This window comes from Rhineura floridana, chromosome 5 (assembly GCF_030035675.1).
Source record: "Rhineura floridana isolate rRhiFlo1 chromosome 5, rRhiFlo1.hap2, whole genome shotgun sequence".
Classification (NCBI taxonomy): domain Eukaryota; kingdom Metazoa; phylum Chordata; class Lepidosauria; order Squamata; family Rhineuridae; genus Rhineura; species Rhineura floridana.
The window spans coordinates 101,001,770-101,028,419 of NC_084484.1; the positions used below are offsets into that span (position 1 = coordinate 101,001,770).

At 45.2% G+C, this 26,650-nt stretch overlaps 1 protein-coding gene across 5 annotated transcripts in view; it reads left to right on the forward strand.

Moving 5' to 3' along the window:
- The window catches only part of RUNX1 (RUNX family transcription factor 1), a 272,128-nt gene that overhangs the window by 117,381 nt on the left and 128,097 nt on the right, over positions 1 to 26,650 (forward strand). For all 5 annotated transcript variants that reach the window (XR_009762805.1, XM_061627714.1, XM_061627717.1 and 2 more), the window contains one exon: positions 21,687 to 21,943. Coding sequence is in view for 4 of the 5 variants with exons in the window: in XM_061627714.1 (XP_061483698.1) it covers positions 21,687 to 21,943 (257 nt within the window). In the remaining variant the exon portion in view is untranslated. The remainder of the gene's footprint in view (positions 1 to 21,686; positions 21,944 to 26,650) is intronic.

Genomic DNA, 26,650 nt, shown 5'->3' on the forward strand with positions numbered 1-26,650 from the left:
TAATATAGCTATTGTAATAAACGGCATTTGTTTGGATTATAAGAATGTTTGATCATTTCTGCTCTAAATGTTATGAACTTGAAATCATGTTTATAGATACTGTGATGATTTGAAATTTCCTGAGACTGTAAACTGTTCCTTTTATATGAGACAAAGTAGACAAATGTATAAATAATCAGGTATGGTTTGCCTATTTAGTGAATTGGTATTTATGGCTATTAATGAATTTGTCATCATTAAATATTCCACGTACTTAAATATCTTATGCTACCTACTGACAGCATTTGGGGGATGTAAGAGGATGGTGCCAAAACTGTATTTTGCCCTGGGCCCCAAGTTGCCACCTTCTGACCCTGCCCACAATCACAAGAGCAATCTGCCTTGTCAGCATCTGCCTAACTTCAGAAGGTTGTGGGACCTGAAAAATGGCCTCTGTGACAACATTGGAGGAGGCACATGGGGAAAAAGGTAGACCTTTTGGACCGAGATTCCTCAGTCCAAAGCTATTTAGGCCTTTAAAGAAAAGCAACAGTACTAACAGTTCTGCCAATTCAAGTTAGCAATGTAGCAGCTGTAACTGCTAGGACTAATTGAAATTTCCAAGGAGGCTTCAGTGGGAACCCCATGTAAAACACACTGCTGTAGTTTAGTCTGGAGGCAACCAGAGCATAGATAACTGCTACCTTAATAATCCCATTCCTTTGTGAATCCAGCTGTTAAGAAGCAGTTTTACACATAGGTTTTCAATGGAAATGTGCAGAATTACATGAAAGACCACATCCCCATAGATTTCAAGACAAGAAATATTTTCTATGAAAATCCATTTTACCTCTTGAATTATATGGATCTCAAAAAGTCACTATCAGCACTCTTTATATGGTACACCTGTTCAACCTAAAGTCTGTCATTCAGAAATGCATCTGGTCTTGATTGATAGATATAAAAGGATAATGAATCTGCCAATGAAAAACGGCAATCCTACTTTCCCTCTGTGTAGGATGTTAACTTTCATAAAGAAAACATCTCAAGAACAGCAGATTATCTTAGCCAAAATGTTTATCTTTATTTTTACCAACCAAAGTTCAAAGTCTCACCATTAAGCCTTTCCACTCTAATTGGTCAGTAGGAAGGAGTGGGGGAATCGTTTGAGTAGTAAAATTAAAATTACTAGTCTATAAATGCCTGAGGCAAAAAAGAAGTGAAGTCTCTTGTGAGTTTGGTTAGTGAAAAACAACACACTAAGCATGACTGCATGTCATTTTTCAATTTGCTTGTGTTAAATAAAGCTCTCTAGGGTAGCACAAGACTGAAGAGGAAAAGAAAGAGAGCTGTCCTCTTCTTATTTAGCTTTTGCTGGCCATTTGCTGTGTCTGGCTGCCGTACTTGGTTCTTGTCCTACTGAATTTGAACATGAACCATGGACAGTTTGGCATGTCAACTCCTCTATCCTGGGCCATGTACCCGATGAAAAAAAACAGAGCAATGATTGGCATCTTTGGTAAACTCTTGTTTGTTTTTCTGTTCAAAAGGGATATGTTGCTCTACACTACTGGGGACAGTCAGATCTGGGGAACAACTTTCTATTAAGGGAATTGCTAAAGAAAACCAGCTCTGTATTTGTTAACAACTAGAATATTTTGAAAGATGTGTTAGCACTGCAAATTCAAATGGTTTGCCTTTGAGAGACACCATACAGCTTATGCTATAATTGTAAAGAGGTTCAAGATATTGATTCCATTTAAATTAGTGAGGGTATTTTGATGTTTTGGGGGGGTTCTGTACTGGGGAATGACTAATTCTGGCACATGTTCCATAGTTTGCATATGAATTTGAGGGCATGCATGTGCTAAATATTACAACCAAATCTCATGACACTAAGACTTCAATCTTTTGCACACTTTTCTGGGAGTAAACACTATTGAAAACAATAAGGGTTACTTTTAAATGTATATGCATAGGATTACTTCTGAATAGACATGTATTAGGTACCAGTGAAAATAATAGGATAAAATAACTGTTTCCCTTATAGTGTGGTCATTGTATATGCTTTATAGTGTTCCTGCAGATAAACTAAAATTAATAATTATGAATGTACACTAATGAATTAGAAATAAATATACATTATTATTATAAGATTAAAAAGTGAGTTATGACATACTGCAGTTTCAATTTAGATTTCAATGAATAAGTATAGTCCTTCTGGATCAATAGCTCAGAATTCTGAATCTCAAATGGTTCTTTTGAGTAGATGTCAGAAAAAGTTGAAACTGCAGTGAGTGATTTGTTTAATGCATAAAACCACAGCTCAAATTGAGCTGATTTGTGCTGCTTTGTTGAAGTTCAGTTTCATGATTCTGATTATTAATGTGCATTCTAAAATGCTTTTACTTTGCATTTTTACACCATGTCAACTAAAGAAACATCTTGCAAAATGTAAGTGCCCTCTCTATATAAAGCCAGATCACATTAACAAAGAGATGGGAGTTTCACTTCCTCACAGAAATTGAGATTCCTCTATCTTATTCATAAGAGGCTCTATCTCTTCCTTCACTCTCATGCACATAGATCACAGTTTTGACAGATGGGGGTAGAAGATTAGATCTGAATGTTGCAATTCCACTTCCATCAAAGGCAAGGAAGGTTTGTCATGGACTTGAGTGGAACCAGGTTTAAACTGAGAATGCCCACCGGGTGGACTTGAGCTAAAGTCCTGTTAAATAGTCCTGTTAATTTCATGTCAGCTTGAACCCATATACTTCTGGATTAACTGATTTGAAATTCAGGCTGCCAATGTCCTATATGAAAACTGTTCTGGGGAATCTGAATTACTGTAAGGAACTATTAAAAGCAATTAAAATACATTCTAAAATATCTCTATGTGTTCTTTATGGGTACAGCATCATTGATATGAATGATTGAGGAAGGTCATACTAGGCATTTCTCTTATGTGGTAAGCAGCCATGTCTGGAACTTTTTTTTAAGTAATACTAAATTCCCAATTCTCACTGGAAACACAGTGTGCTAGGAGGGAAGGTTTGACCCTTCCCTTCCCACTCACAGTGATGCACCCCAACCCCCTGCCAGTCAGAGGGCTTTCATCCACTGTAGATTAAAAACATAGTAGAAGCCCTCTAGAAGTTGTTGGACTCCAACTCCCACCAGCCCTGTCCAACATGGCCAATGGCCATGGATGATGGGAGTTAGTCCAGGAACATCTGGAGGGTCACAGGTTCCCTATGCTTGTATATGAACTTACATCATCTTAGCCTTGGTGATATGAAATGGTTCTTAAATAGCCCAATGTCCCATTGCCCATTTATCCAAGTAGCTGATTTTAACATGTTATCACATAGTTTAGTACATGGGAGGGGATCCAGAGGGATGTGAGCAATAGAAAAAAGAACAAATAAGAAAACATTTTTTTTAAAAAAGGGAATAGAATTGCTTATACTCTATCACTAATCAAGATTAACCGAAAGTAAGACCCGTTGAAATAAATGGAACTGGTAGCTAAACATACTTGGGATTCAGGTACTACTAGACCAGTCTCTGAAATGCTGCTTCTGCTTAAAGATAATGTCACTTTTTATGTGGGAGATTTTTGCAAGCCAAATTGAGGTATTAGTGGGTTGTGTCTTAATAATTTTTATATTTTAAAAAAAATTATATATGCTGTGTGTGCATACTATCTTTCCTTCTGTGACTGAAAAGCAATCCTTTCAAGAAGACTTCCATGCAGTCAGAAATATTGTAATAGAATACAGGTAGGGAACTATTTCTTGTGGTGGATTGTTGATTAACTGGAAAAATCAGTAAGGTTCACATCCAATGGTGGGCAGAGCCAACGCCAAAAGTAGCCAGAGTTTGCAGGATTGCTCAGGTAACTCCCCTTCTCTTTCTCTCCGCACTCTAATCTTCTCTCTTTCTGTCACCCACCCCATTTCTCTCTGTCTCTGTCTCTCTCTCTCTCTCTGACCCCATCCTCATGTGTGTGTGTACTCCATCCAAAAAAATATTGGTCCCTTTTGGCTTTTCCCCATTTTCCCCATCCATTAACATAGATCTCAACTGATCATTTCTGAAGAGCCTCTCCCCTCCTGTCATCACTCCATCCATATTGGTTTTTCTCACCTATCCCCCATTTTTCTCCTGCCATTCTCTCCATCCAGGTTTCCTCCACCCCATGGTTCACTGTAAACCTCTCAGCCAGTACCAGCCATGTAGCCTTCTATGCCTCTTGCACACAAGCACTCCACTTCTGAACCCTGGTGCATATGATGTACAATACTATTGTCAAACAGATGAAGCTGATCCATGCAGGGAAATGGCTATTCAATATGACTAACCAACAGTACACATCATCAGAGCCAAGAGCGTCAGTGTGGCACTCTGTGTAGTCACTTGCAGGTGGAATGTTAAGTGGAAAAGAAACAATTTATGAGATTAACTTGCGGCTTTTACTGTGGCTATGAAAATGAATTAGTGGTGTTGATTGTGGTCAATAGGCATGTGCATTTCAGTAAGGCTTTCTTACCCTATCTCTGATTTAGTCAGCTGATGTTGTGCGGAAGATCTTGAGAATGACCTCTTAGCATCATAGGCAAAGTGTTGCTCTGTTTAAGATTGTAAGATTGCACTGTAAGATTGCAAACTTTTATGCCTCAGAAAGAGTACATAAAAGGTTTGTCTGGAGTGTGTGAGTGTATGAGTGTGTTTGTTTGAGATAGAGAGACAGAGACAAAGAATGTGGTGTGGGTGTGTGTAAGAGAGAGAGAAAGATTTGGCCTCACCCACTTTGGGCAGGAAGCATCCAATCACTTTCCCGCAAGGGAATTTAACCCTCAGGGGGGGAAAGCTTCCCCACCTGTGGCTCAAACAGCATGACATCAATGCTTGGGCCTGGGGGAAAACCACTTTCAAGAACCAAAAATGTATAGTACTCATTTTCAAAAGAAGTGTTCATTTATTTATAAAAACATGTGCACTGGATTTACGAGAGCGACAGGGAGCTGATACACATCAACAATGTTGTGGCTGCTGCCATTACACAGCATGTAACTGCTGTGTGTCCCAATCAGCCAGGTGGAGAAGCCTCTTGTCACCTCACCACCACAAAACCACTGGCAATTCACTGAACATGAGGTAGCACTGTGTGTCGCAGAGTGGCGAAATTGGGAATGGAGAGACTGAGTGAGCCTTTATGTGTTTGAATCTTTGCTAAAGATTACACCTTCCCTGCAAATTAGTCAGACAGAGACTTTAAGCTTTAAAATAAGAAAGAGCTACTTTATTTGGGAAATACATACTTGATAGGAAAGAGTTCTACATCTAGCTAACTAGCTAAGTTGGAGATGCAAACACTAAGCCTAGTGGTCGCCCTCATGCTTGGAGGAGAGGGAGAGACAAAGAGAATATGTCTGCTCTCCCTCTCAAGAGAAAGAAGGAGGAGGAAGGAGAGGAGGAGATGTGGTCAACATCCTATGCATATCTGTCTAGCAGGAAGGGAGAGACAGCAGGAGATCAAAGGATAAGTATTAGCCTAGCAATCAGGATGTCTCCTCTCTAGCTACCCTTTTTACCCATGCAACCTCAACCCACAAGTTGGAGTTGAACCACATATTCCAACACTGAACTTCTTCAAACCCATCTACCAGTTTAAGTGGTATTAATAGAAATATTTAACTCCAGCCCCGCCACACGACTTGCCAGTCATCAGACCTCTCTTAGAAGATTCTTATTAGGTTGGTGGGTTAACCGAGACTTGCTATGACCCCACTGACTGCCAACTAAAACCACATGGAGAGCTGGTAATTGGCAGCATGAGTTCAAATGTAATCCACCCTTTAAATAGGCAATGAGTGCCAGGGAGATGAGGAGGATTCCTGGGAGTTGCCTCTCCAGGAAACCTAACCACATGGCCAATCAATCCATTCCTCCTGCTTCTCAGTTTGACAAGGGAAGGATGGGAAGCAGGTGCTGGGTTTGGGGGAGCTGGGAAAGGCCATGCTATAAAGAGCTTGAAATTGACTAGCAAAGGGGCAGGGATACAAACCTGAAAGACAACCTAAACAAACTGAAGCTGGTGTGGCAGAGCAGTGAGCTACAAATCTGGAAATCTATGCTTTCCATCTCTCCTCTGCCATGAACTCGCTGGGTGGCCTTAATCAAAGTGATCTCTCAGAATCTGCAATATGGGAGTAATCATACTGACCCACTTTACAGGGTTATTGTGAGCCTTAATGTCTGCCAGTGCTGCAAGACATGCTTTTGAGGCCTTTCTTTGTCCCCCTCCTCCCCCCCCCCAATTGCTGAAGGGGAGGTGGATGATGATTATGGCAGCCTGGCTCTGGAGTTCTCCTTCATGGGAGGTTTGTCTGATCCTGAGCTTGATATCTTTCCAGTGCCAATTGACTATCTTTTTGTTTCCTAGGCTTTTTATATCTGTTGATTTTTAATCCTGTTTTTAATCAGTAACTAGCAGCCTCAGAATCAGCATTGCTCAGAAACTTTAAGAAACAAAATCAGTACAGTTTCGAATTCAATTGTTAAAATCAGTGTGCCATCTTGATTCAAGATGGCTGCCAATTGTATCCAAACATAGATGAAAACCAGCTCCTTGATCCAAAATCCAAAATCTGGTTACGATATCTTAAGAGGTGTACAGTGAACAAACAACTTTATAAAATATATAGCAGATCCTTGTGGCATATTTTAATAAGTTGGTTAGTTTATTGATTTAATTGCTCTGTTTTGAATCCCCATTGTGAAACTCTTTGGAGATCCTTGGATTGCAGAGCAGGACACCTCTGAAATGAATAAAACCAAATAAATGTAATGCATATCAAGCATGCTGAAAATGCCAAAGCACTATATAAATGAAAGGCATTAGTATTATTATTTTAGAGAAGGTTCAGAAAGGAGACAAAAGTGCCAGAGAGCTTAGCAAGTGCTAGGCATAAAACAATAACTGGGACAATTAGGCATGTTTAGCTACAGGAAAGAAGATAAAAAGGTATACATTAGCAGTCACTACAACAACTTTATATAGCACATATTGAAGCCCATTTCTGTTATAGAAATATGTATATATATATGCAGAGATACTTAGCGGTCTGAGTTGCATGTGCCAGTGTGTGTATTTACCTTAGTAGCAGGTTTTACCCTTCATTTAGATCACTGAGACTTAAGTAAAATACAAACAGTTACTTTATTTATAGAAATACATAGTAGTTTCTAAAGCTACTGGGGAAAATGTATATTTGAACCAGGGAATCTGCTGTCCACACTGCTAGCTGTGATGCTACTCAACTACTGTGAAGAATAGAAAGCACATTTAAAAAGTGTGGTGGAGGAAGAGAACAGGCACCTAAAGAGTTGTTGAAGTAAGGACAAGAATCAGATATAGAAAAAAAGCAAAGTGGAAGAGCTGGACAGTGGAGCAGTTTACTGAGAAAGGCTGTGGAATCCCCTTTTGCTGAGATTATTTAAAAGAACCAAGATGAACATTGGCCAGGGATGCATTATGTGTAAAGGGGTGATGATATATTACATGCAGGCGTGTATAACAGATAACAAATGCCTCCTTTTTGAAATAATTAAAAAGAGAAGTAGCTTTGAAAGAGAGGAATTTTAAGCAAAAGAACATGGTGTGTATGTGTGTTCAGGGGAAGCATTGGTTTAACTTTTCTCTTCTGGCTATTTCTCTTCTCGTAAATCATTCTTTCTCTTGCTGCTTACCCACCCATGCACAAAAATAAATGGATACCCATATTTTTGCCACCATCATTCCTCCACTTAATCTTGCACTCTTCCTCAGGCTGCTTTTGTTTTTGTTTTGTTTTTTAAAAAAGGCAGGTGAATGATGCATGCTCCTGTGTCTCACATCTCATTGAGAAGTGACTCCATTGAAAAGCATTGTGTGAGATAGGATATGAACAATCTGTCTACAGTGTGTGTGTGTGTGTGCATGCACATGTGCATGTGTGTGTAAACAGACAGATCGATAGATGACCCATCCACATATTCAAGGCCTCACTGGGTGGTGCAACTATCGAGTGATGGACATGCTTGTGTGAGCCAGATCCAAGTGTTGAGTAATTAAGAGATGAAAAGTGAAATGAATGCATGTGTGAACCACTAGCCTGATGACTGTATGAAATCAAGGTCCAGTGGACCATATACTCTCAGTATTTTTCACCTTTTATCATATGTACAGTTGCAGTGTGGGGGCATTATTGGATGTAATGTCATCATGTTCATGGTATGGCATATTAGTTATGATAGTGCAGCAGATCCTCAAAACTTGGCAACGTATCACCTTTGCTGTGATCTGTTTAGGCCAGCTTCATAAATAGAAAGATCTAACTTCTATGAGCAAAGGTTTAGGAGCGGGCTGTAAAAGTGTTGAATTAACTTATCAGTTCTAATAGTAAAATGTTAAGGTAGTAGTTTTCAAAGTTTCTCCCCTCAGGGAAAGCCTTTCCATATGGACTCATCTGCCAAAGAACCCCCAACGTCTTACAAAAGGTTCTGGATTAGAATCTAGGGCATCTGCGCTTTTGGAAGCAGATGAAGCTTTGCACCACATGAGCTGAGAGGGTGCCCTGGAAACATGACTGACATTTTTCTGTGGCTCCAAATTGCAAGGGAAGGATCCAAGTAGGAGAGGCAGGCTTCTCAACCATTACTGATCTTCGGATTGAGGAATCCTGATGTATTTCTGGGGAATTCTCCATCCTGATCCAAAAAACATACCCCTCCCTCCATGCAGTTAGGCTCAGCGGGACAAAACTTTTCTATTATTTCCCAGAAGAGGGAAATGTAACCAATGGGTTATTTCTGTTTTTCTGTTTCATAGTCTGTCTTTTAATTTGCAAAGGGATATGTTACTTTTCTCCTTCGGCAAAATATATCCAAAGCCACATGCCATCTTAATGGCATCAAGCACCCCATTTTGTGTAATGCCCCCCTTGCAGCATTGGCAAGCTTCAATTACATTCATGCTCCATTTTTGTGAGTTGCCACATGTCCAGTTTTCAAAAACTATTTGTTGGTCTCTCATGTTTCCAAAGGTTTTGCTTAACTTTGTTACCTAAAAGCTGGATGCTTTGCATCCTAGTAATCTTCTGTGACAGAAGTATTCTTTAACGGCTAGAAGATTTCAACAGTGGTTTCTTCCCTCCTGTAACAAGCAGAGGCTGGGGCGGGGGGGGGGGGGGAGAGAGTGAGAGAAAGAGAAAGAGGGATAGAAGTTGTTGTAACAGGAAGGAATCCCAGTTTGCTATCCCACTCTTTAAAAACAAAACACTGGCATCCTACACACTTTCATGACCGGCGGTGGTCGTTCTTTGCCTTAGAAATAGCAAAGGACGCTGCCCGTACAAGTCACGATTTGACTTTGGTAGGTGGAGTCCGTCATCAATCCGAAAGTGGCTTTCCTGGCATTTTCTGCAGACTTCTATGCATGTCTCTTCTTCCGCTTTCTGCGCATGAAACCTCCCGGAGAGGTTCGTGGAAACGTGGTGGTGCGGGCCAAACTTCACCTCCACTTCAATGCGGAGCAAAACACCGCCCGCTCTTGAGTCGTTTCCGCCCCAGCTGCAGGGACTGGGGAGCGCGATTCTTACCGTGAGCGCCCCGAAGTGGAAGGGGGAGACTTCTTTCTTCATGGGAACGGAGAAGCCCGCCCGCCGCCAGCAACTAGGATCCTTCAAGGAGAAAGCAATGAAATGCTTTCCATGGTTCATGCCGTGCCATGGAAAGCGAGGCCAGGTTGATTCCACGACTGCAACGGGTCCTTTCTCTAACTGCACTTCTCGCAGTCAGTTCTGGTGTATAATAAATGGATGTTAATGCTATCATACCTGTATAATGTACATCTGGGTAAATGGAGCTTAGGGTCGGGGATGACAGCCGCTGCACAACCGTGGAGCGGGCTGCTTCCTGCCTTTGGGGTCAGCTCCTTGGTCCAGATATGAGAACCCGGATCTCCTTCGCCCTCCTGTTCACCCCACCTCTTTGGGCCGCGTGCATCTCAGTAAGCATGCAATCCTAAACATACGTCCAGCCCAATCCTATACATGTTTACTCAGAAGTAAAGCCCTATGAATTCCCTGGGGTTTGGTCCCAGGTAAGCGTGTATAGGAATGCAGCCTCATTTAGGGGAAGGCGCGGGGGGGCGGGGGGGAAATAAGCCCCATTGCATTCAGTGAGGCCTCCTTCGGAGTAAACATACCCTTGACATTCTTAAGTGACTGCAGATTGCGAATTAGGTGTAAGCGGAAAATGTATAAATCAGCTTCACAGCAGTTATTCGATCTACTCCGGTGTTACTTTTTCTGGGATTCTCCTCTTGAAAGCCCGTGATCTTTCAGACCCTTTCATTTCTTTGCGCGACAGAACTTTCTTCCGGGTAAAGCTTTAGGAAAACCTTTCTCTCTGAAGATCTTTTTAAAAATGTGTCTAAATCGAAATATTTTCTTCCTGTCTTCTGCATAAGAGATCGGGGCTTTCTACTTGAAAGAAAAGAGAATGTATAAAATTAAGAACGTATCTAAACTTTTAGGTGAGACAAAAATATTTAAAGGAAAAAGAAAGGCAGCCTGAAAAGTAACAACTTTTGCCTTAGTCTTTTCCCGCAAAAATAAAGGCCTTTCTGATATCAGATTATGGCATGCAGTTCAGTGGACTAGGAGAAGTAGGACTTTAGTGCTTATGACACAATAAATTTAAAGAGTGCTACAAGACTCTTTGTTGTCGCCGAAAAAAATTCAGTAGGTATATATAATAAAAAAATTCGGAGGACATTCGTCTGTGTGTGATGGGGCTGTTCGAATTAACTCTGAAAGGATGCAAATGCTCTTTCAAGTCCCATTGAACTCCGTGCCACCTACGGCCGAATAAATTTCCACAGGATCGCGCTGCACAACGTCCATATTATCCATAGATTTTTACAAGAATATCCCCTCGATGTATCTGTTCCTGTTAAAGGAGCATCCCTTATGCATATGATTATAGCTTAGACAGCATCCTATAAATTCCCATTTTGAGTTTTTATGTTTTTATATTTATTTTTCCTTGGGAAATCAAAGAAGGAAACAAAGCAAATTTGCATCCATGAAGAGAAAGCTGATTAGCTTGCGACTTAAATAGGAGGGTTTTTAAGTGGGAGAACAGCGTTTATTGTATATATATGATATATAAAACTGAATGAACACTGGTTTTAAATATCGTAGTTTAGGTTCGCAATCGATGGTTTCGGAAAGAAGGCCAGTTTAGGTTCAGATTGCATCCATGCTTACTTGGATGTTTAGAGGTAAGTTCCATGGAAACAGCGAGACTTACTTCCAAGTAAACTGGTCGAGATCTTGCGCCAACGAAAGCAACCGCAATTGTGTAAATTAAGCCACAGACTACGCCTGAGCTGGCTTGCGAGGCGGGCTCTTCCTTGCTGCAGACCTGCACGAAAATTCAATAGCAGCGTCACGATAAGGCAAGGCAGAAAAGCTCCGTTTTTGCTTTTAAGCAAAAACAAAAGCTGGGACCCGGCTTATTCTAGGCACCTGCTTCACTGAAATGTGATGTTACTCAGTTAAAAAAAAAGCCCACTCGGATCTTTTGTTGTAGCTAAGAAAAGGGAAAGCCCGCTGCGAGCTGCAAAAACTAAAAAAAATTAAAATGCGCCAGACGATCCCTGAAAACAACGGAAAAGGAAGTTCCCAAACGAGTTGATGTCGTTTCTGAGTGTGTGTGTGTGGGGGGGGGGTTGTTAGCAACGGTGCCCTGTCTTGGGGTGGGCTTGTGAATTTCTAACTCAGGAAGCCCGGAATCAGTTGGAAATAAATGCCACTGAAATGTACAGGATGGGCAAGGGGCGTGTTTGGGGACCAGCAGGACTTTAAAGCTTTACTTCAGCTCCTAATGACAAAGAGGTTTAGGAGACAGGAAGCTGATGGATCTCAGCCGCCGAGGCCCCTACTTGGGAGTCAGCCTCATTGACCTGCGTGCCCCTCCCTTCCGACCAAACACGTGTTACGATCCAGCCGCGTGGCTGTTTCTTCACTCCTAATAAAAGGAGTTTCCTCGTGGGTCCCTCCCTCTCCAGCGGCGCCAAAAGCCTCCCTCCCCGTTTCTGTTTCAAGCCTGACCCGCTGTCCTGTGCCACAATGGTAAGCCGAGCCGGGGGGTGGCTCATCCTGGACTAGTGCGCACGCCCTCTGGCTCCTCCTTTAGGGCCCGCAGGACGGGTGGTATTCCTTGTCCGCCACCCGCGCCGAGTGGTATTTTCTTTATTGCATTTTACCGGCAGGCGCTTTTAGCAACTCGGCCTGGAATCGTTCCCCGCGCTGTTATTGGCCCCGAAGGGGAGTCAAAAGGTGGCCTTATCTTTGCATTCTTCTGTGAGGAAAGGGGAGATTCGGTGCTGATGGTGTGGAACTCTACCCAGCCAGAAGAAGCCCTGATTCCGACAAATGGGGTTAAAAATAAAGTAATGCTGTGCTAAGCATTCTGACGTGGAAAAAAATCCTCCTTTAAATCAGAGGGAATTTCTCCCGAAAATAAACTGTAGTGAAGAGTGGGAGGGTTGCGATGCGATCCTAAGAAGAGTCTTTTGGAAATGAGTTCCAGTAAAATCGAGCGCACTTCCAAGGGGGGGAGGGGTGCGCGCGCGCATGTGTGATGGTGCGACCGGCCGAGAAGTGTCCAGTTTAGGCCTTGGTCATGGATTGGGGAGAGGGGCTTTAGGGGACATCCTCTTCCCTCTCCCAATGCAATATGGGTATAATACTACTCTGTTATACGGAGTTGTAGTAATTGCTGAGATGATATCTACGAAGCGCTTGGAACAGTCTGACAGCGAGCTCCTCTACATGTCTACTCAGAAGTAAGCCTCCATGAGACTTTCTCCCATGTAAGTGTGTACAGGATTGCAGCCTGACGGTATGGGAGCTTCTCATGCTTAAGATCAGGATCAGGATCTAAACTGATCTTTGCCCTCAAGCAAAAAATGATGGGCCGTATTAGCTGACGGCCCGTCATATCATTAGCCTTCAGACACACGGCTCACTTCAGCTAAAGGACCTTGGGATGAATTTCCGATTTTGCTAAAACACTCTTCCACGTTACCGTGCTATAACTATGGGCAAGGTTTGTCAGTCAGTTCCAAGTAACCTTCCAATCCATACAGCCAATTGACTCCAGTGCTGTCCTGTTGACTTTCGGAAGAGCGCTGTGCACGACGGACTGCGACATTACATCGGGGTGTCCTTTTGGTTTTGGTCCATCAGGGCAAGGCGAAATCGGCTTATGTACAAATCCTTGCGGTTCCTGGGCGGACAGAAATGTTTTACTTGACGTGATAAGCTGATTCATCACTTATGAACGCGACAGTTATTCGGAGGAGAGTTATATTCTCACCAGTGATGCTAACTGGGATTAAGAACGCGGCGGAAATGAACGCCAGGGTGCAGTCAGGGCAGGACTTTAGGGCAGAAGTCCAGGCCCCCACTCAGCAGAATAAGTAGGAAGGTCCCCAAGCGCAGCAAGGATGGCTTACCACATTATGAAGGAAAAGGTGTAATGCACAATACCATCTAAATACGCCCCACACCCCGCAAGCCCACCAAATTCAGAATGCCTAAAATTACGTTACTGCATCACTGATGAAAACCACGTCCACTATTTGCGCGCCGCAAACTGCCCGCTGCAAGGGCGCGCAGACAGACGCTACTCTTCGTGGTCTCTCTCGCGCACAGCCATACGCTGTTATTGGGCGATTGTCTGTTGGTTGGTTGGTTTTTCTGGTTTACGGGATCTGAAGGGGGAAAGGTGATGATCGCACCTGAAACCTAGTCCCGCGCCCTTCCGGCGGCTGCCAGTGCCTGCCCGCCTGGTCCCTCTCCGCTGACAGGAGTTCTTTAAACCTTTCCAAATTGCAACATTCGTCAATAGGAAGAGGGGTTGGGCCGAGAATGCAAGATGAGCCTCCCTAGATTTAGATGCCACTACTCGCGTCCGGCTTCGTTTGTTCTGTGCCCGGCGGATCTGCCGGGTGACTCAGCACGCTTTTGTGCACGCTGTGTTTGTTTTAACCGCTGCAGAGGTGGAGATGGATAGGGTTTGTGAGGGGGAGGTAGACAGGAGGGGATCGAGCGAGATGCAGTTGCGACAGGGCAGTTTATGGAGAGACTGCTCCCTGGACATTCCAGCGTTAAGTCAGAGCAAAGCCGTCGCGTCTGTTTCTGGCGATGTTATCGCGTTTGTGCACCCGTTGAGCTAACGCAGATTTACGCAGGGGTAGGCCGTGCCGGGCTCTTCAGGGGACACCGGCAGGTGGGATTCTCCTTCCTCTTCGGCTGCTTCGCCGGCCACGGCACTTGTTCCAGAGCCTCCCACGTCTCCGCGAGGGAAGAAGGCAAAAGGGCTTTGGACCCCCTCTAGTGTCCACTCCGCATTACTGCAGAGGGAAAGGCCCGGAGAGGCTTTGGATGCTGTTCAAAATCAAGCTGCTTCGGGCTTGAGGTTTCCAGACTCGGTTGCGCAATTCAACTGTGGGCAGCTCCAGAGACCGAAGAAATAACAAGCTTTGAAAAGAAAGCCGCTTCCTCTTCGCAATAGCGCTAAGCCGTCTCCTCCTCCCTGCCCCCACGCCAGACCGTTGTGGTTTCTCTTCCATGTTGCAGATTTATGCAACGAACATTGCTAACTAACGTGTCTTCTACTCTCTTGGGAAACTATTTCCCCTTTCTCCACCTCAACCCCCGCTCTCCATACACGCTGTACCTCCGTGATCCCCAGTAATATGAGAAAAGTAGGAGTTGGGAGATTTCTCTCTCTCCCCCCCCCACCACCTAGATGTATCGTTTGCCAAAGGCTTCTTAGGGAAAGTGGGGAGACAATCTTTTCCTGCTAGAAAAGTGGCGCTAATTTGTGCCAGGGAGTGTAAGAATTACAAACATAACAGCCCTGATTGTACCAAAATTCCAGTCAGTAAAGGTAACATCCCCTAGAGTCAAATGTTTGGTTAAAGAGAAGAAATTGTACAGACCCAGAGGATTCTCAGAGATGTGCCAAAGGGGTATAGTCTGCCAGGGTCTTGGGGGCGGGGTCTTAGACCCCTTACTTTTTGGGGAGCCAGGTCCCAGCAGGGTTCCTATGTTTCCAGCATCCTATGAGCTAATCAGTATGAAAGGGGAGTTTGTTAGCCACTGACAAGAGTCTTCTAACTTGCTTCCTTGTCATTTTCTGCTGATTGGAGCCAGAATGAAAGGAATTCCTATTAGTTTCTACTTCAAAAAGCCATGTTGTTGAGAGTGAGAATTCTGTAATTGCAGAGGAAGAGAGAGTGAATCATGCTGATAGCATCCTATCTACATCATCAAGCAGCATGGGGGCAGCAGGAAATAAATGTGTAGACACTGAATTCAGAAACACAAGCAATATCTCTGGCAGTGAGATAGGACAGTCTAATGGTGACAGTGATAGACAAGCAGAAAGCAAGCCTGGTTAGATTATTCTGTAATGTTAGAAGACTGTATAATCTTAAAAGAGGCTATGGCTATGACTGTTAGAAAGGGACCCTGCCCTTCTGATGTGTCACTACACTGTGGTGTGCCAACATCTTAATGCAAGAATGAAGGGACAGGTGCTGTTAGCTAAACACACACAGAGACAACAAGTTGAAGAAAAGGTCAGCTGGATCAGGCCAGTGGCCCATCCAGCCCAGCATCCAGTTCTTGCAGTGGCTAAGCAGATGCCTATGAGAAGCCCACAAGCAGGACATGAGCCAAATAGCACTCTCCCACTCCCGATTTGCAGCACTCTATTAAAATGTGAGCAAGTTGCCCAATAAAGAGGAGATCTTTATTTGATTGTGAAAGGCCTTCCATTTCCTCCCTTAACCCTGTTCTGTAGGGACCCTCTCTCTAAAGGGAAACAGAAAAGAAGGTGGCACAGGGAGAGAGGAGAGAAGGGGGACAGTGGCTTGTGGTGTATGCCTGTGTGAGTTCTGCACATTGTGGAGTAGCTTGATGTAAGTGGTGAGTGACTGGTTTGGCAGGAATAAAACCTCCCAAGTGGCCCCCACCCCACCCTTGGTTGGCAGGGTTGTGTACTTGCCTCTCTTACATTAACCTTTGGAAACAATATTTATATCCTCTCTCAGAGGTTCTTCACAGGCTGATTTAACTAATTCATGAAATAAAATTAACTTTACTGTTTGTGTGAATGCATTGCTGGCTAGTTGTTCCATATCTTGGGATTCAGTAGCAGGTAATTTGGAAGCTGTGCCAGATGTGCTAGAACACAAAAAGGGTGGGGAGGAAGTAGAGCACATTAAATGATGTATGTGTGAGAGAAGTGGGGAGATGTTTATTTTGTGTGTCATGAGTGAGCATAGATGTATGTGGATGTCATGGGTGTGTGTTTGTGTATGGGACTGATATTTTGGGGGTTGATCCTGTTTTTGCACTCACTGCTGGCATGCAGCCCCTGGAAGCTTAGCCATGAGGAAATGTGGCTCTTAGGCTGAAAAAGGTTCCCAATTTTTTCATATGGGGAAGTGAGTGCTAGCCATCTTATTTTTCCTTTAATTTCAGAGCCAGCTTATTTTAGTGAGAAAACCAACCCTTTAAAATTAGACACTGCTTGTTGGGTAAGAGATTTATTTAGTAACCCTATTAAAATGTGTAGGCCTTCAATTGCATCATTTAATTTGATCAGTCCTACAAACAAGGGAGCATCCCTGTCTTACCCAAGGTCAGACTATTTGTCCCTCTAGTCCAGTACCTCCTGCTTCAGCTAGCAGCAGCTCTTTGGGCACTTGCACATCACCTGCTACTTGGTCTTTTCAACTGGAGATGCCAAAGAAAATATGTATGTATGCATGTGAAATATGTGCTCTACACTGAGCTATAATCACTGTCCATATGTGCCAATTGAGAAATGTGTATTCTACCCTTTCTTGGAAGAGCTCAGTATTGTCTACATGAGGTGTGGGGAACCTTTGGCCTTCTAGATGTTGCTGAACTGCAGCACCCATAATCTCTGGCCATTGGCCATGCTTACTGGGCTGCTGGGAGTTATAGGTCAGTAACATTTGGGAGATGGGACAAAGGTTCCCCACACCTGGTATACATTATATTCCTTACTATCCTTGCAACAACCAGTGAGATATAGGTTAAGCTAAGGCATGGATGGGGAACCTGTGCCCCTCTAGCTGTTGTTAGACCTAGCATGGCAATGGTCACAGATGTTGAGAGCTGTAGTCCAGCAATATCTGGAGGGCCACAGATTCTCAGATTGTGATAATATAGGTGTGGGGAACCTTTGGCTTGCCAGAGATTGCTGAACTACAAATCCCATCAGCCCCAGCAAGCATGGTCAATGGCCAGGGATGATGGGAGTTGTAGTTCAGCAACATCTAGAGGGCCAGAGGTTCCCCACACCTGCCTTGATGGCTAAGAGGCAATTAAAACCTTGGTATTGTCTCCTCCGTACTAGTGCAATGCTTTATCCATTACATCACACTCACTTTCATAAAGAACCATGGTAGAAAATGATATTGCATGTTTATTATTCCTTTATTTACATTTATATCCCAGCTTTCTTCCAAGGAGCTCAATGTGGCATACATGGTTCTCTCTTCACCACCCCCACTTTACCTTCACAACAATCCTGGGAAGTAGATTAGGCTGAGAGACTGTGATTGGCCCAAGGTCACCCAGTAAGTTTCATGACTGAGGCAAGATCTGAGCCCTTGTCTTCCCAGGTCCTTGTCCAACATTTATACACCACACTACATCACCAGCTTCCAAGTGCCTTATTGCTCTATGACAGCAAGATAGCGAATGCCAGAGTGCTAAAGAAATGACATTTGTTTTTTCATCTGTCCTTTTCCTCAGATTATATAAATAATGCATTATTTGGCCTAGTCAAAGAGATGGTTCTGATTATTATAGTCTGTGTCAAGCGGGACTGCTAGATTTAAGAACAAAAATCTCTAAACTGAATCTGGGACTGTGGACATAATGTAGTATTGAGCTGTCATGCTGCAGAAGAATTGGCATTCCTCATAAAAAATGTTATCATAAGGCTTATGCAGTCCTTCAACACTTGAAAACAGGTGCTCCAACCAAATGGGAAGCCTGGATCCACATTTTCCCTCCGAAATGGACTCATTGCCTATGGTAACTTCTTGCCACTCAGGCTGAGCTCCCTAAGTCTCCCACAACTATCTCCAACTTCCTGTTTGCTAGACTACATTGTTTCTCACACTGTCAGCTGGTAGCCAGTCAGAGTGCTGCAGGCTTCTCCACTTTAAGGCCTTTCAGTCAGAGCTTAGCCCCACAACCTTTTCTTTTCCAGTGCTAAGGCTCAACTCTGGAGCTCCGGTCCCACTCATTCTAGAACGAAAGTTGTTAGATAGTTAAGGCTGCAATACTAGAGCCAGCTCACTTGGGAGTGAATCTCATTCAACTCAGTGAGGCTTTACACATGTATAGACCTGCACTGTAAGCAAACAGCTGGGGCTAGAAAGTGGAGAGTAGGAGAGAAGCAGAGACTCCATCCCTGCTCCCCTCCAAAATTTCTCTCATGGGGTATGGCCCCTGCCTTGCATTTCTGCAGACCGAGAAAACATCATTATCTGTATAAGTGATCTATACAACGCCTCAGTGGTTATGACTGTCCTAGCCAACTTTTTCAAAGCATTTTTTTAAAGTCTCAGAAAGAACATGGACTGCAGTGGGATGCATACTGACATTTGGACATAATCTGTAAGAGATGTTAGGAGCAGATCAGAGAAGAAATGAAGTGAGACCTTTCGAATATTCTCTCCCTGCACTTATCCAGGAGTGTCTGGAAAAGTCTAAAAGAGCATGTAAGGTCTTTGGTGCTCTTTGCACAAAGGGAGGCAGAAAGTGTGCACTGTTGTTTGTGGTGGATGGCTGCCACAATTTTTTTCTTGCAGAGCTTTTGTGCCTTTCACACAGGGGTGGGAGACCTGTGGCCCTCCAGATATTGATGAGGCTCTAGCTCCCCTCATCACTGACCATTGGCCATGCTGGCTGGAAGTGATGGGACTTGGAATGCAACACCTGGAAGGGCACGGGTCCCCATCCCTTTAAACAACTGCGTAACAGGCAGATATGCATCAGGTAAATCTTTGCCCTGAACTAATAATCATTCTTGGAGGGGGAGTAGGAGAAGACAGTCCTTTTCATGGTGTAATATATCGTCTCTTTTACTTCCGTAAGAAGGTAAAACTGCGCCTTTACCTGCAGTTGAGCACACTACCTTCTCGCCCAGCGCGCACAATTAGGGGGACTGTGACTCCTTTGGGCTAAATAAAAGGCCGCGAAAGGAGCCCTTAAGGCGCTCAGGCATACGACTGCCTCGAGTCACCACCAGCGACTGCGTGGGACCCTCCTGGGGTTCGAATGGAAACGACTGTGTGGACTGACGACTCGGTTGAAAGGGGAAGGGGGGTTGTGCGTGCCTGTCGGCTTAGGTTTGGGCAGTGTGATGTGGCCTTGCTCGTCTGAGCGCCTTCCGTGCTCCTTTCGAGGCCTTTTATTTCCCCCTCAGGAGGACCCACCCGCAGAGGAAATGTTTAGCGCGTGCACTGAGCGACTGTTGTCCTCTCCTCCCCTCTCCTGCTCAGTCCGCCTTTTGCGGCTACAGCCTCAACCCAAGCCGCTGCCGCCACACACGATCTGCTGCTCGAAGCCTCCAGGGGAGCGCGCGCTGCGGTGACCGCAGCGTCCCATTGACACGAGGGCCTCTCTTTGGCTTTTTACAGTAGCTTAGCGGCGGCGCGTAGGCCAATTCCAGCAGCCCGTGGGTAGGAGCCGCGCCCTGCTGAATACCGGAAAGGGTTCTGATTGGCCAGCGTCCCTCCCTATGCAAAAGAGCTGAGGGAATGACATTCCTCCGGACTCTCTTACTGTAAAAGCAAATTCATTTCCAGTCAATCTCCATTCATAGAGCCAGAAGGCGCGAGGGAGAGGGAGGAGGGGGAAAGCAAGCTTTTTCAGATCAGCATGAGCAAACAAACAGCGCCTCACAGGAGGTCACATACAGCTGGAGAGACTGGCCTCTATAGGCAGCAGCCATCGGGAAAGCTCGCTGTTGGCGACTGGTGAACACGTGAAGACTTCTTCCGCTTCGGGAACGTGAATTCAGATAGGAGCAGGCTCTCTTCTTTGAGCGATTCATACTTCTTCTTCTAACTAGTGACTCTGGGACGGCTTTTGTGTGTGCGTGTGTGCTTTGCTTTAACCGCCTGCCGCGTGTGATGCTAGTCTTCTTGTTTGGCAGAAGAGGAAACTCGGCTGGGCAGACACTTACCGCGTAGCCCCCTCCTGTAACGATCATATTGTGAAGTTGGAAGAGCGAGTGGGAGGAGGGAGAGGGGGGAAGAGAAAAAGATGGTCCCGAAAGCAGAGCTCCACCTGCTGTGGTTAAACCATAACTGAAAAGCCGGCCCCTGTGGCTGAATTTGAGGAAGATTGCTTCAGATATTTTCCCCCAGAGTTGGCAGTGACTCACCCAGCGGCCACAGATTGTTGGGTGACTTCAGAAGTATGTGTGTTTAAAAGTTGCTGCACGCAGTAACCACAGAGGGAACCCACAATCCAACCAGCAATCCTAACCAGCCCCAAGGTTTTTTTCCCCATCTCTCTCTGTCCTCATATGGACTAGTTTCCCTCCTGTTCTTCAAATTATTGGCCGCTCGACTTCCTAGGATCTTGCGCGAGAGATTCTTTCAAATTCAGTCAGCCGCACCGAGCAATTTGGCCAAAGTTGAGAAACGCCAAGACGGCAGGACTCCCTTTTAGAGCAACGCACGGCAGACTCCTGAGACTGGGTTTCAAGGCTGCTTTGGGAGAAGGAGGGAGAGGAGAGATCCTGCAGAAGAACGTTAATGGATTTCTGTTGTGTTTAAACTCTCTATAGAGTCGACTAAATATTTGATGAAGTACAGTATATAAATGCTGCGATAGCCAGTTGACCTTTGAAAAACCTCAGGTCACGTCCTTTGAAGCCTGTTTCCCCAATTTGTTTTGAACTGATTTCTCCCCCTCTCCCCGAGCAGAGATTGATGTTTAATCTGGATTCTAAAGTGACTTTAGGAGCAGAGGAGGAGGTGGGTGGATGGGAGAGAACCATTGCTCTTTAAACATGATAGGAAAGTAACTACTGAAAAGACTGGCTAGCGCGTTCCCTCCTTTTGTCTGTGCGTGTGCGTGGTTTTCAACGGAGGTCTGGCATTTCCTATGCTCAAAACTTCTCCCAGCGCGTGGGATTTTGGAAGGGCCTTTGATTTGAATAACCCTGGTCATTCCCGAGGGGGTGGGGTACTTGCCCAGATCTATAGGGCTCTTGCCTTTTATTGTTAAAGAGGCACCCGTACATTTCCAGGACAGCCTGAAACTGGATGCTTGGATTAACTGTGGCAGGACCAGGACAAAGAGAGTTCTCCTGCTCTATCCAACTGTTGATCCGAATTCACTTCGGGACTGGCTTCACTCCGCTTGCCCCACCCGCTCTGGGACCCTAAGCCTCTTTCCTTTTATGTTGGTCTCCCGAGAGCCGCCGGCTGAAGAGTTGCGCTCGTTTCGCTTTGTCCGGAGCCCTCTGCGGAGCTTTTTCACTCAAAAGGCTTGTTGTGATGCGTATCCCCGTAGATACCAGCACCAGCCGCCGCTTCACGCCGCCGTCCACCACGCTGAGCCCGGGCAAGATGAGCGACACGCTGCCGCTGGTCGGCCAGGAGAACAGCAGCGGCGCCCTGGTGGGGAAGCTGAGAAGCGCAAATCGCAGCATGGTGGATGTCTTAGCCGATCACCCGGGAGAGCTGGTCCGCACCGACAGCCCCAACTTCCTCTGCTCTGTCCTGCCGACCCACTGGAGGTGCAACAAGACTCTGCCGATCGCCTTCAAGGTATGAGGGAGGGGTGAAGGGGCGTGTGCGGTGGCGCTGGGGCCGACTCAACAGAATTTAAACGGAGGGGACGAGAGAGGATCCAAAGCCGCTGAACAGGGCTGTTAATATTTTGCCAGAGGCAACTGATCGCCGGATCCGTCGCCCGATCCTAAGGCGACTGTTCTTTCCTCGGTAGGAAAGGCCCGTTGATTCCAAATGGCACTTCTATAAACTTTAGGGTTTAAACTGTGGGGATTGCCTCCTCAGGCCGGATTGTGAGATGGATTTTGTCAGGCGGCTAAATGTGCCTTGAATAGTACAACCGGGTCCTATCCTCGTTTCCTCGGGAGTAAGTCTTACTGAATGCAAGGGGGTTTACTTCAGAGTAAGTGGGCGTAGGACCACAGCCATACCGACGGCTTCGTTGCAGGATGATTTGGAAGCATGTCCCGTTAACATAACTGAGATCTACGCCATAGAAAGTGTAGTGCGATCCTAAGTAGGTAGACTGAGGATTTAATCTTACTCGGTTCAGTGAGACTTTCCTCAGACTGGTGGTTAGCACTGTAGGCTTATAGCACTATCCTCTGCATTTTACTCGGAAGTAAGTCACTCACTGTTGCCTTCTAGTGGGTTAGCAGCTTAAGGCTGCAACCCCAGCCCCACCGAATTCAATAGAGCTTACTTTTGAGTAGAAATAGGATCACCCCGAAAGTGCCGCCATCACCATCTGCAGCACCGTAGGTACACCTTACCCTTCCCTCATACAAGGGTAGGTTGACTTGATTTATTTTAAAACAATCAAGCACCAAAGCAAAAGTGGGAATCCCAGTAATCTACCAATGCCTTCAAAAATTTGGTAAGGATGAGTTGATTCTCAGAATCTCTTCACTGTGAAGACATAGAAAGTTGTCTTGAGACTGCTGCCTTGCTTAAGGAGGTCAGACTAGACCAAGGGCCACCTAGTCTTCTCTGCAAGAGCCCCAGCAATGAGCAGGCCTAAACTGGCCTGAGGTAGGCCTCTGTCTACTTCCCACCCACCCTAACCTTGATAGAGAAGGCTACTGCCTGCCATCATCCAGAACTTAACACCTTCCTCCCGAATGCCCGGGCTGACCTCGGGACCCTCACTCCATTATCCTAAAAAGTAAGAGTAGTTGGAAGGAAATGCCATTGAATTCCATGGGGCTTCCTCCTCAATAAATGCCTTCAGGGATATCAGCTAGCCACAAGCATGCGGCAGAAAGGATCAAAGGACTCCATGCTAAGAGGTGCCTGGAGGACATGGAGTGACACTTGTAAGTAAATATCTTGCAGGGGGAAAATGTTTGACGGGAAGATGGGCCCTAAACCTGTTTTCAGTCGGTGAGGTTTTTTCATTTCCTCTCCCTCTAGCTGATGATGGAGTGGAAAGTCGTTACTGAATTAATACCCCAATTCCAAAGCCCTTTAGAAGAAGCACTGGGATCCAAGCCAATTTTTCTCTACACACGCACTTTCATAGGGCGTTCATTCGTAATGCGTACTTGGCCTCAAGCAGTTAATTTAGAAGTCCCGCCGATTCAGATTAAATTTCCAAGTGCCTTAAGATCGGGCCCTTAAGACTGAGTATATTGATGCAGGCTGTCTTAAAGCCGAGTGAAACAAACCTGGTGGGTGTAGTTTCGCACGCGTAAACACACACACACACGAGACTAGGACCCGGCCTCCATAGTTGCTTAAGCTATTGCCCAGAGCCCTGAGGCCACCTCATTCATGTTCACTGTCTTTTCCAAACGAGCCCTGACCACAACAAGGCCATCATCTCATTTCATACCGGCATAACTGAGCCCCCTCGCCACCCTCACCGCCTCTGTATAGCTCAGATTGGAGGGGGGGTTACTCTTTTCAGCCCCTGCAGTTCATTCACGCATCACTATAAGGCTGCAGCCTTTCCTAGCAGAAAGCCCCATTGAACTCAGTGGGATATACTTCCGAGGAAAGATGCGGAGGCTGCAAGAAGAGTACTGGGGAAAGGAAGAAGGTTGGAGAGAGTGGCGTGGGTTACCTGAAAGGGCTGTTTACCCACTGAAAAAGAAACTTCGCAGACACACCTGCCACATGGTCGGGAAGGAGGCAGGCCCTTCGCCCGCGGAAACAACTAGGAACGACGCACTTGATTTGCGGGGGGGGGCGGCTCTTAAGGGGTTGCCCCCATCAAATCACTTTGGGACGGAAAGCCCCACGCTGTGAAGTGCCCAGTCTTTGCAGGCTAGCTCAACGCGAAGCACCTGCGAAGGCTGCTTGTAGAGAAAGTCGACAGAACCCCCGTGTCCCCAAAGGGATTAACATACAACTCGAGGTTGGCGTGTATTTTCATTATTATTATTATTATTACTTGTGGACGCCATATGTTGAGGGCTAAGTCGACAGTTTAGACCAAGTTCAAGTACAACCATTATAACATTTGAAAAACAAATACCTGCAGATTTCCACATGTTTAAAATTGACCCTCTCCATTGGGGCCCCGGAAATAATGCACGTGTGACAGCAACAAAAGCATCCGGGCCCTTTTTAAAAATCCTAACAAATCTGATCCAACCTTCACAAATACTAACGCTCGAAGGAGCCCAGACTGGCCCCCTTATAGAAATGGCTTGACACGTAACTGCCCGCAGATATTTATCTTGGGATGTAAAACTCCCATTGATCTTCATGGAGCCAGAGAAAAAGCAGCAGCAGCAGCAGCCTGTTAAAAAGTACCCCACACGTAGGCCGCCAACGAGTCAAATCGAAGCAGACCGGCTGAGTTTGCTCGTATGTACAACCATCAGCATGGCAGGCAGAACATTTACCTTGCAAAAAGCCTCATCAAGCCCTCTTTGATTGCTCCAGAATAAGTGATCTTTGGAGTACTTCGGTGTTTTCAATGGTTTCGTCTGTTTTGGGAGGGGGGTACTTTTGGGCCTTAGTCTTAACATATAATCCTTCCCCAGCGCAAAACCTCGTGAACAGCCCGGCTATCAATTTATATGTGTCGTCTACCCACTACTTACCAGGGAGAAAGCCCCACTGAACTCAGTAGGACTTACTTCCTTTCGAGTAGACGTGTATCCGGCTGGCCGATTTAAGGGCACTCTTCCTTGGAGAGGTGTGTTGGCGTGCCAGGCTGCAGCAAGGCCTTCTCAAGTGTGCTGGAGGCTAGACATTTCTGAAGCGACAAAAAAAAAATGCCCACCACCTCTCACCTTTACGCAGTCACTCGGGATCTGATCCCATTAGAGCCTCAAGGCTGATCAGTTTAAGTGATGTGAGCTATGATGGGGGGAGGAATCCAGAGCGAATGCCATGCTTGTAAATGTGCCCCCCAAGTTTGTCGGGCCGTTAAGGCCATGCGATCAAGGGAAGAGCGACGCGTGGCCTCTCCTCGCTAGCCACAGCTTCCTTGCACCCATTCAGTGAGTTTACTCTAGAAGAAATATGCAGTCTTGCACCCCTGACCCTAGTAAATGATTCTTGCTTTTTTTCTTTTTTTCCCTTTAGAATTAAGTGCCCTTGAGTCCATCCTACTTTATGCCATTAGTTTTAATGGGGTCTTCTTCCAAGTAACGGCGATCAATGGTCTTGTTTGTTAACGGGAGTCTCCCTCCGATTAAATTTGCTATTTAGCCACACAAGGAAGTATACCTGGCCGCAGTAACCGATTAATTGGGAAGGTGTTCTACTAGGAGACCGCCGCTGCGTCGGATTTCCCCTTCTCAAATGTCTCACAAGCTAAGGTTGTGCTGGAAGCTGGCTTCGCTCTTCTTCCTTCCCACCCACCCCCTTTCTGGCTACGCTTCACTTTTCTCACTTCCCTGCAGGCTGACAGTAGCCGGTAGGTGCTGAGCTCTTCCTTGGAATTTGAGCAGAGTTTTTAAATAGCGGCGATATTAAATGCGATTACCTGCCGGGGTCTGTTAAGCAGCAGCCAGGAGGATGAAAATAAACAACTGTTGGGACCGGTTCAGTTTCTTTCTCGCCAAAAGTGTTGCTCTCCAACCAGCTGCAGTTTTGAGAACTTTTAGGCTTCAAACCCTTGCTGTTGTTTTTTTAAGAACAAGTTTAGTAGGGAAGACATTGGTCCTCTTCCCCCCATCGGTCACATTACAGAAAGGAGCTCATCAGGGGATTCAAAAGTGAGTGGTAAAAGGGAAGAGTGTAAATTAATATTTGCAGTTCTGGATTCCCCCATCCCTCATTTCAAGCAAGGGGTCTTTGCTTTATATTATAAATAAATATTATGTACGTTTTTGTCACAATAAAATGTTGCAGTCTGATGCATAAATCCCACTGAATTCAATGTAGTCCAAGGTAAGCACACGTAGGTTTGCAACCAACCAAAATAAGTGTTTCTCAACCTGAAAATGCATGGGATATGATGGGCAAAGTAAAGAGCGATTAAACCAGACTACTGTATATATATATCCTCTGAGAGTGGCCAGGTGGTTAGAGATTCCCCTCTACAGTTTCCCAACATGCACACAGTTGTATTGTTTTTTATTCCTGCCCCTCAAAAACAAAACAAAACCCACGCCAAACAGTTAATTCCTGGAAAGAAGTCTGTAACTGGATTCTACTAGTTATTATTGCTTATATAATCTCCTTGTAGGTATAACCAAATATTTTCCACAACTAAGGGGTGATGATGGAAGTGTCTGAATCATTTTGAGAATAAATTATTGTTTTTGTCATTGTTCTTTCAAA